Here is an 11,076-nt window from a genome sequence, read left to right as displayed (position 1 = left end):
AAAGAGCAACAAGAGCATTAAACAACTTCAATTTGAGAACATAGAGTTTCTTTTTAAGATTTTGGGGCAATTTAAAATAAATCTACAGAAGGCAGATTTACAAGTTGTAGCTTGTAATGAACAACGGCAGTGTCAAATTTCAATTGCTGGGTGAAAATGTGTACCCAAGCAGGGTACTGGTGTTATGTAACTGGAACTCCTTTACTTTCCATGATTATGGCCATAAAAAACATCTTGACTTCTTTTTTCAACTAGATATGAAGAAGCTGAAGTTCGGAAAAAACTTGAAGAAAAGGACAGACAGGAGCAAGAGAAACTGCAGAAACAGAAAAAACAAGAAGCAGGAAGAGAGGATGGTGGCACATCAGCTAAAAGTTCTTTGGAAAATGTATTAGATTCCAAAGACAAAATCCGAAAGGTATTTCAGATTTATTCTGTGAGATAAAAAGGTTCATTCTTCTTCTCAGATGATTTGCATAAGAAGAAGAGTTGAGTTATCACTACAACGTTCTTTTAGGCAACAAAGATAAAATTTAATGTGTTTTATTAGAAATTGAATTGAATATTTTAGCTTCAGTTGGTACCAAGTTTTTCTTGGAGCATCTACAGAAATATGTTCTGTACATTAGTTTTTAGCAGTCACTATAACTTTGATTAGAGCGTTTGGAAAGAGCGTTTGAGCTGTAATTCAGTATATCTGAGTTCTCATTTCCTCATTTGCCAAATGAAGATCTTAAATAAATGATCTTTAAAGTTTCTTTTTTCTAATTAAAGATAATTTACATTAAAAGAAAGACTTGGTATGCTACTTATTTGGTGCCAAACCTTTTATCTATTTCTGGGGTCTCATTCTCTCCTCCTTTGCTTTTTTCTCTTTCGTTCCATTTTGTTCACCATCTACTTGCAGTCTTTTCAATAACAGTTGTTTGTCAAACACCATCGATGACTGAATCTCTACCTTCTAGCTGTCACTGTATTGTCCTGCCTTCACCTCCTCAGTAACTATTCTTCCTAAAATGTAATTTCTTCTGCACTGTTGAGATTCATGGAAAGATTTCTGCTTTAATTTCTTTTAAGCATTTTGTAGGTTTTAGCTAACCATTTGTATGAGGACCATCATTGCTTTCATTAAAAAATAGTTATTGAATTGTTTGTGATACTGGACTAGGCATTATGTAAAAATAAATGAAGAAATCTGATCTTTTGATTTTAGGGGTTCATGTAAGAAATATACTGCCTTAGATGTTCATTTATAAGTCAAATGGCTGACATAAAAAAATAATAAGACTTCAAAGAACCAAAAGGGACTTTTTAAATTTCTTCATTTGTTGACTTTCCAACAGCAGAGCCAACTACTTTTTTGTTTTACTTTTGTTTAGCCTTTTTATATTGAAAAGAAAATACAATTAAACCTTGTTACCCAGCTTCAGTAATCAACTAACATTTGTCATATTTTTGATCTGCACCTTTCCCCTTTTCTTTGGCTAGATTATTTAGAAGCAGATTCCAGGTAACATATGATTTTGCTCCTAAATTTTTCTGTATACATCTCAAAGAAGGGACATTTTTTAAAAAGTTAAATACAGTTGGCATACATTATTAGACTTAGGTGTACAATATAGTGACTCAACACTTAAATACCTTACAATGTGATCACACTAATTCTAGTAACTGATGTTAAATAGTTTACTACCTATGTTTTCTTCTAGGAATTTTAGGACTTATATTTACATTTTTAATCCATTTTGAGTTTTTTTGTGTGTGTGTATGGTGTAAGAGAGTGGTCCAGTTTCATTTTTTTGCGTATATCTTCAGTTTTCCCACCACCACTTATTGAAGAGGCTATCATTTCTCCATTGTATATTCCTCTCTCATTTGTCATAGATTAATTGACCATATAACCAGTTTATTTCTGGGCTCTCCACCCTGTTCCATTGATCTATGTCTGTTTTTATGCCTGTACCACATTCTTTTGATTATTACAGCTTTGTAGTATAATTTGAAATTCAAGTGCCTGATACCTCCAACTTTGTTCTTGTTTCTCAAAATTGCTTTTGTGGTCTCTTATGACTCCATATACATTTTAGGATTTGTTCTATTCCTATAAAAATGCCATTGGCATTTTGCTAGGGGTTGCACTGAATCTGTAGATTTGGGTAGTGGTCATTTTAACACTATTAATCTTTCCAACCCATAAGCATGGTATGTCTTTACATTTATTTGTGTACTCCTCAGTTTCTTTCTTCAGTGTCTTCTAATTTTTAGAGTACAGGTCTTTCACTTCCTTAGTTAAATTTATTTCTAGATATTTTATTCTTTTTAATGTAAATGGGATTGTTTTCTTAGTTTCTCCTTCTGAATGTTTGTTATTAGTGCATAGGAATGCAACAGATTTCTGTATATTAATTTTGTATCCTATTTTACTGAATTTATTTGTTAATTCTACGATGTTAGCTGTGGGCTCGTCATATGTAGCCTTTATCATTTTGAGGTAATTTGCTTCTGTTCTTACTTTGTTGAGAGTTTTTATCATAAATGGATATTGAATTTTGTCAAATGCTTTTTCTGCATCTATTGAGATGATACGATTTTTATATTTGGATTTGTTGATGTGATGTATCACAATTGTTTTGCAGATATTGTACCGTCCTTGCATCCCGGGTATAAATCCCACTTGATCATGGGAATCTTTTTAATGTCTTGTGAATTTGGTTTGCTAGTATTTTGTTGAGAATTTTTGCATCTGTGTTCATCAGGGATATTGGCCTAAATTTTTTTGTTGTTGTGTTTGTCTTGTTTTGGTAGGGTAATGCTGGCCCTGTGGATGTGTTTGGAAGTGTTACCTCCTTTTGATTTTTGGGAATAGATTGAGAAAGATAGTAATTCTTTAAATATTTGGTGAAATTTACCTATGAAGACATATGGTCCTGTGTTTTTGTTTTGGGGGATATTTTTGACTACTGCTTCAATTTCATTGCTGGTAATCTGTTCAGATTTTCTGTGTCTTTTTGAGTCAGTCTTGGAAGATTGTGTTTTTAGAAATTCATCTATTTCTTCTAGGTTGTCCAGTTTGTTGGCTTATAATTGCTCATAGTATTCTCTTATCCTTTGTATTTCTTTGGTGTCAATTGTTGCCTCTCCTTTTTCATTTACGATTTTATGTATTTGAGCCTCCCTCTTTTTGTTGATGAGTCTGGCTAAAGTTTTGTCAATTATCTTTTCAAAGAACCAGCTCTTAGTTTCATTGGTATGTTTTATTTTTCTTCAATCTCTATTTTGTTTATTTTCGCTTTGATATTTATTATTTCCCTCCTTCTACTCACTTGAGCTTTGTTCTTTTTCTAGTTCCTTTAGGGGTAAGATTAGACTGTTTATTTGGAATTTATTTTGTTTCTTGAGTTAGGCCTGTATCACTATGAATTTTCCTCTTAGAACTGGTTTGGCCATATATTTTGGATCATTGTGTTGTCTAAGTAATTTTATTTCCTTATTTTCTTTGTTAACCATGATTGTTTAGTAGCTTGGTGTTTAATATCCATGTGTTTTTTGTTTTCTCTAGTTTCTTTTTGTAATTGATTTCTAGTTTCATACTGTTGTGATCAGAGAAGATGCTCGATATAATTTCAGTCTTCTTAATTTTATTGAGACTTGTTTTGTGACCTAACATGTGGTCTATCCCGGAAAATGTTCCATGTGCACTTGAAAAGAATATATACTATACTCTTTTGGGGTGGAACATTCTGAAATATCAAGTCTCTCTGGTTTAATGGGTCATTTAAGGCAGTGGTCCCTAACTCTTTTGGCACCAGGAACCGGTGCTCCTATGAGAATCTAATGCCTGATGATCTGAGGTGGAGCTGAGGCTGTGATGCTAGTGATGGAGAGCAGCTGCAAATACAGATAAAGCTTCAGTACCAGTACCTATTCGCGGCCTGGGCATTGGAGACCCCTGCTTTATGTTATTAGATGATCCTACATTGAGTGCAAAATGTTTACAAATGTTATATTCTCATGTTGGATTGGTCCCTTTATTATTCTGTAATATCCTTCTTTGTCTCTAGTTATAGTCTTGTTTCAAAGTCTATTTTGTATGATGTAAGTATTGCTACCCCAGGTTTCTTTCACTTTCATTAGCCTGAAATCTCTTTTTTCCATCCCTTCACTTTCAGTCTGTGTGTGTCTTTCAATTCTAAAGTGAGTCTTCTGTAAGCATTACATGTTTGGGTCTTGTTTATTTATCCATTTAGCCACCCTGTGTCTTTTAATTGGAGCTATGTAGTTATTTCCATTTTATTAATTGTTTTGTTTGTTTCATTGTTTTTCACTGTTCCTTTCTTCTTTAGTACACTGCTTTCTTTAGTGGTTTGTTTTAGTTCCTTTCTCTTTATTTTTTGTACCTATTATAAGGTTTTGGTGGTTACCATAAGATTCATATATAACAAGCTATGTTTATTATAGTCTATTTTTATAAAGTTGATGGTCACTTATAATCACATTCTAAAAACCTGCTTTTTTTAACTTTAAGGAAGACTTTATTTAAGACTACTGTAATATGGGAGAAAAACTTAACTCAATAATGCTTAAACAAAATGTAGGAAGATTTTAAAATGCTGGTTAGCTGGGGGGAGAGGGGAGGTAGATGGGGTAAAATGGGTCAAATATGTGGTAACAAAAGAAATTAACTATGGGAGGTGAACATATAATGTAAGCATATATATGTCTTACTGTTAAAATGTACAACTGAAACTTACTGGATTTTGTTAACCAATATCACCATAAAAAATAAAAATAAATAAAATAAATAATTGAAATGCTGGTTAGCTAATGGAGAGGTATTGGAAAATGTTAGGGGGAGATTGGTCAATGTGAGAGATCATCTGTGTTTGCTATTTGTCACTTACAGAAGTTAGGCTTCTACCCTCCCACAGAGACTGGGAGATAGGGCCCTATGTTTGTTTGTTTTTTTAATTTATTGTGGTAAAATACACATAACATAAAATTTAACATCTTTTCTTTCCCCAGCTTTATTTAAATATATTAGACAATTAGTCGCTCATATTTACATTGTACAATTCAATGAGTTTTTTTTTTCAATTATAGTTGGCATACAATAATATTTTAGTTTTAGTTGTACAGCATAGTGATTAGAGCTCAAGTGGTCATCCCACTAAATCTAGTACCCTACTTCCCCCCTTACCTATTTATTACAACATTATTAACTATTTTCCTTATGCTACACTTTATATCTCCATGACGATTTTCTAACTATCCATTTGTACTTACTCCCTTTGCCCTTTTTCACCATCCCCTCCAACCCCTCTTGTCTAGTTGCCCTCAAAATATTCTCTGTATCTATGAGATTGTTTTTGTTTTTGTTATTGTTATTTTGTTCTTTAGGTTCCTCCTGAAATTCAGGTGGTATTTGTCTTTCACTATCTGACTTACTTCATTTAGCACAATATCTTCTAGGTCCATCAAGGCAATATCTTTTTCTATCCCCTTCCTTTTAGTCTGTGTATGTCTTTTAATCTGAAGTGAGACTCTTGTAGGCAGCATATGCAGGGGTCTTGTTTTCTTATCCATTCAGCCACCCTATCCTTTGGTTGGAGCATTTAATTCTTTTCCATTTGAGGTAGTTATTGATAGATATGTAGTTATTAACATTTTTATTCATGATTTTAATACATGTTTTTTCTTCTTAAAGCAGTCCCTCCAACTTTCTGTAATAGCTTGGTGCTGATGAATTCCTTTACTTATTTTTGTCTGGGAAGCTTTTTATCTGTCCTTCAACTCTAAATGATAGCTTTGCTGGATAAAGTATTCCTGGTTGTAGTCCTGGGTTTTCATCACTTGAATATTTTGTGCCAAACTGTTCTGTACTGCAAAGTTTCTTTTGAGAAATCAGCTGCCAGTTTAATGAGTACTCTCTTGTGGGTAACTAACTGCTTTTCTCTTGTTGCTTTTAAGATTCTCTCTTTTTATATAACCTTTGGCATTTTAACTATGATGTGTCTTGGTGTGGGCCTCTTTGGGTTCCTCTTTCTTGGGATTTTCTGAGCTTCCTGGGATTGTATGTCTATTTCCTTCACCAGGTTAGGGGAGTTTTCCATCAATATTTCTTCAAATAGCTTTTCCACTTCTTGTTCTCCCTCTCCTCCTTCAGGCACCCCTATTACACGGATAATTTTACATTTAATTTTGTCCCAAAGACTCTTTAACTTATTATTATATTCTTGGCTTCTTTTTTCTCGTTGTTCTGATTGAGTGTCCTTGGCATTCCCATCCACTATATTAATGGTTCGATCCTCTTTTTCATCCACTTTGTTAATTCCCTCTAATATAATCTTCATCACAGATAATGTAGTCTTCATTTCTACTGGTTCCCTTTTATGATTTCCATTTCCATTTTTTTTTTTTATCTCTTTGTTGAAGTTCTCAATGAATTCATCTACACTTCCCCTAAATTCATTGAGTATATAACCAGTGTTTTGAACTCTGCATCTGTTAGATTGCTTGACTCCACTGATTCCTGGGTCTCTGTTTTGTTCTCTCATATGGTTTCTGCTTCTTTGTCTTCCCATTTTGGCTGCCTTTCTGTGTCTGTTTATATGTACATAAGCAAAGCTCCTAAGTCTCTCGGTCTTATTAGTGTGGCTTTGTGTAGTAGGTGTTAGTGGCACAGTCTTGAGAGGGGCTCAGCTACAGGCCAAGTTTAGCCCCAGCCTGTGCCCATTCAGGGCCACCTGTTAAGACTGAGCAAGCAATCCACAGATGCTGTGCTTATAGTTGCCTCAAGAAACCATGCCAGAAACTGAGGTCAGCTGCCACCAATGTGGGTCTTGGAGCTTGCTCAGCAAGTTGCACAGGACTTGACAAGGACACAACTAGATGTGGGTTGGGTAGGGCCATGACTTCGGACAGGAGGAGTTTCAGGGAATCCTCTGGGTGGAGTGACCTCTGTTATCCAGTTTGATGATGTCTCAGCTATCTGTGGTGGCGCTGGGTCTGCATATTGGGAGTGGGGAGGGCTCAACAGAGGAACAATGGTTACCACCAGCACTTCTGCATGGGAGAAAACCTCACCTCTGGCCCTCACTTCAACAATTCAGAGTACCCCTGTATGTCCCTGGTGCCCCCTGCCCCCAGCAGCCTACGGGGTGCTGGTGCTCAGAACAAGCGAGGCTGTCACTGCAAAAATTCAGTCACAGACACAGCCCCTTTAAGAGTAACGTCTGCAGCTGCTGCAGCCTCTGTCTGGCTCAGCCATGGTAACCTCGCATCCTCGGTCAGTCCTACCTCCTCCCATTGCAGGGTGATTTTTTATTTCTACCTCCTCCCATTGCAGGGTGATTTTTTATTTCTCTCCCTAGTTATACAGCTTGTTCATCTAGACCCCAGGCGACTCTGCTTGCTGTTTGCTTTGTGTTTCCATGTGTTCACAAGAGCAGATGAACAAAGCCTTTATCATCTACGCCATTTTTCCATAAAATTTAACATCTTAACCATTTTTTTAAGTACACAGTTAGTGGTATTAAGTAAATTCACATTGTTGTGCACCCATCTCCACTATCCATTTTCAGAACTCTTTTTATCTTGCAGAACAGAAACTATATCTATTAAACGATAACTCCAAAATCCCTTCTCCCCCAAGCTCCTGGCAGCCACCATTCTACTTTCTGTCTCTATGCATTTGACTAGAGGTACCCACTCTAGGTACCTCACATAACTGGAATCATATACTATCTGGAAAGCTTTACGTTTTTTACTAACCTTCCCACGTATATATTTTTGTCATATTTTACATCTTTTGTGTGCGAGTGTGTGTGTATGTGTGTGTGCATGGGCACATATATATCCCTTTATTATTGTAGTTACACATGATCTTACTACTTTTTCTTTTAACTTATATTTACCGTATATATGGTTGATCCACTACTTTTACTAAATGTTTGCCTTAATACATGAGTTTTTTTTCTTTCTGTTATTTTCTTGGTTTTACTTTTGGCTGTTTCTTTTCTACTTAAAGAAGTCCCTTTAACATTTCTTATAGTGCTGGTTTAGTTTAGTGATGTTGAACTCCTTTAGCTTTTGCTTATCTGAGAAGCTCTTTATCTCCCCTTCACCTTGCTGGGTAAAGTGTTCTTATTTGTAGGTTTTTCTCTTTCATCACTGAATATTTTTGCCAGGGAATAGCCCCATTTTTATTTCATTGCAAGAAGTACTCTCTCATTAAATTAAATTTAAAAATTTCTTTAACAATCTCTGCTTTTAAATTATATTTGGCTGCTAACTGAAGAAAATTTTGAGGAAATGTCATATGGTTCTGATATACTGCTAGTTATTTTTGCTGTAAACTACTGCCAGTAATGTCATTACTGTTCATCTGTATTTTTATAAAATGCCAGTAACTCTGTACTCTTAATTTCCTAGGCTTTGTTTTAATGAAGTATTAAAGTTGAACTTTTTGTTTCTATGAAAATTTTTGTTTCTACTAAAGTTGAAACTTTTTTTTTCTATGAAATAGATAAATGGTGAAAAGAGCGAAAAGAATGAGACCACAGAGAAAGGTAAGTATGTACAGAAAGAGGGAGTTCTTTTAGGTTATTACTCAGATCTTTTAATCAGAATAAGCTTCAGATTTTACACAGTGAGATTTTAACATTGTTTCTAATCTGTATGTAAGCTTTATCATTTTTCCTAACCTGTACAAATATATTGAAAATGTATGATGTTCTGAATTTATATATCATAGAGAATATTTATGGTAATATGCAATTGAAAGCATCAAAACCACAGTTTGTAATATTTTTCTTTTTGAGATGTAGTTTGTATCGTGGTCAAGAACATGGACTCTCAGAAGGTAGACTGCCTGGATTTGAACAATGGCTCCTCCTCTGAATTTCCATGTGATTTTGAGCATGTTACTTAACCTAACCTAATTTCCCCATTTTTAAAGTGGGGGTAATAATAGTGTCTATTTAATAGGGTTATTGTGAGGATTGAATGAGTTAATATATGTGAAACTAGTAGAACATGTAGTAAACTTTATATAAATTATCTATTACTACTTATGACTCTAGGTTGAAGACTTAATTATTTAGAAGGCTTCTGCACTCCCTTCAGAAATCTAAACCAATAATTTTAATGTTATCCTCAGGTGGTGTTGATGCTCTAGTACAAATATGTGACCTAAAGAACAAGACTTAGGCAATTGCAACTTTTCCTCTCAGAAAAGTTTTAACTTAAATATTAATTGTACGTAACATTAAAATAAATTCTTTAAAATATTGCCAATACAACAGTCAAATAAACTTATTTAGTAAGATACTTTCCTAATCAATTCATTCTAAGATTTGTTTTTATTCATATGTTCATTTTTATCTTACTCTGCTTTAATTCTCAATGGTTTGTTCTCAACCCGTTTAGACTGTTTTGTTGTCAAAATGATCTTGATGTTTAGAAAGGGAAGTAGCATTGTTATTAACAGCTAGGGTATTTTAGCTTAGGAGATACTGTAACTACATTCTTCTCACAGCTCACTGCTGAAGAAATAGTTCTTTACATATTTAAGCTCTCTCGTAGTACTTTTCAACCTTTCACTCAGGTGGTAGAAGCTGGAAAAAGAAAATAGCCACATTGAGAATGTTTATTTTGGCTGAATATTAAAGAGCTAGATAGTAAATATTTTAGGCTTGGGGCCCTATGATCCTTGCCATTGTATCATGAAAGCAGCAATAGACAATATGTAAATAAACGAGTCCAACTGTGTTCCAATAAAGACAGGTGGTTGTAATCATGAAACAACACACTTTTGACTTGTCACTCTGGGAATACTTGAAAATCTAAAATAGCCCCCATAAGACCCCATCAAAGACTCTTTTAAAAAAAGAATTTAGAAACTTTTAAGAATTTTTGAGCCCTATATATTTCTTCTGGTTGACAAATTTCAAAAGGCTTAATTTTTAAAAATAGAATATATTCATGAATTCACATATTAATTTCTTTTACTTTATATCAGTAATGGAGCTGACACCAGATGTAATTGTAATCTCAACAGCAAGTTTTGGTATTTAAGTTTCTATAAACAGAACATTGAACTTCTATAAACAGAGCATTGAAGTTGCTTGATAAATGTCAAAAACATATTTAATGTTAGTTTAAGTTTGGTATTTAAGTTTCTATAAACAGAGCGTTGAACTTCTATAAACAGAGCATTGAAGTTGCTTGATAAATGTCAAAAACATTTAATATTAAAATTTAAAAGGTAATTAGATAGATAGATAGATAGATAGATAGATAGATAGATAGATAGATAAATGAAAGGTGATAGTGTAATGGGATAACAGGTATATGACACCAAGTACACTTCGCTCTTCTAGAAAAAGCTGTGCTTGTCCTGTGTTGTAATATAGCACACAAAACTGGTGTTTCTTGTCACATATTATCTCTCTTGATTAAAAGGATCCATTACAGCAAAAGAACTATATACAATGATGGTGGATGAAAACATCAGCTTGATTATAATGGATGCTCGAAGAATACAGGATTATCAGGATTCCCGTATTTCAGATTCTGTCAGTGTTCCTGAAGAAGCCATCAGTCCAGGGTAGGTCATTGTATATTCATATAAATGGTAAACTGTGGACAGTAGTAAATGATACTACTTAGCTTTATGAGTTTCTGAAGCATATGCACCAAATTAACTAGAATCGTGAACTAATTGAATTGTTTATTTTGAAATTTCTCATACTATTGTAAGAGTACACAGATACTTTTTTAAAGAAGAAGCAGTATAGCTAAGTAATTAAGAAAGATTGTAGACTCTAAAGTCAGACTATAGTCACATTATAACTCTATCTTATTAGCTACATTACTTCTACCTGACCTCTCTAAGCCCATGTTCCCATCTGTAAAATGGGAATAATAATAGTACCTATCTCAGAGGTTTTGGGGAGTTTAAGTGAGAAATTTTATATACACACACTTAGCACAATGCCTGGCACTAATAAAGACTTACCAAAACATATATTTTTTTTCTCTCATTAATTTAAAGTTACTTTTATGGATATATTGTAT

General features: G+C 34.0%; 1 protein-coding gene across 4 annotated transcripts in view; it reads left to right on the top strand.

The window, feature by feature from the left end:
• USP8 (ubiquitin specific peptidase 8) overlaps positions 1–11,076 on the top strand; it is a 48,820-nt gene that overhangs the window by 17,620 nt on the left and 20,124 nt on the right. For all 4 annotated transcript variants that reach the window (XM_006920369.3, XM_025038781.1, XM_006920368.3 and 1 more), the window contains 3 exons: positions 256–418; positions 8,525–8,567; positions 10,462–10,606. In XM_006920369.3, the coding sequence (XP_006920431.1) occupies positions 256–418; positions 8,525–8,567; positions 10,462–10,606 (351 nt within the window). The remainder of the gene's footprint in view (positions 1–255; positions 419–8,524; positions 8,568–10,461; positions 10,607–11,076) is intronic.

This window comes from Pteropus alecto, unplaced genomic scaffold (assembly GCF_000325575.1).
Source record: "Pteropus alecto unplaced genomic scaffold, ASM32557v1 scaffold86, whole genome shotgun sequence".
NCBI lineage: Eukaryota > Metazoa > Chordata > Mammalia > Chiroptera > Pteropodidae > Pteropus > Pteropus alecto.
Note: the sequence above shows the minus strand (reverse complement) of the source record. Positions and strands in the feature narration are given on the sequence as shown.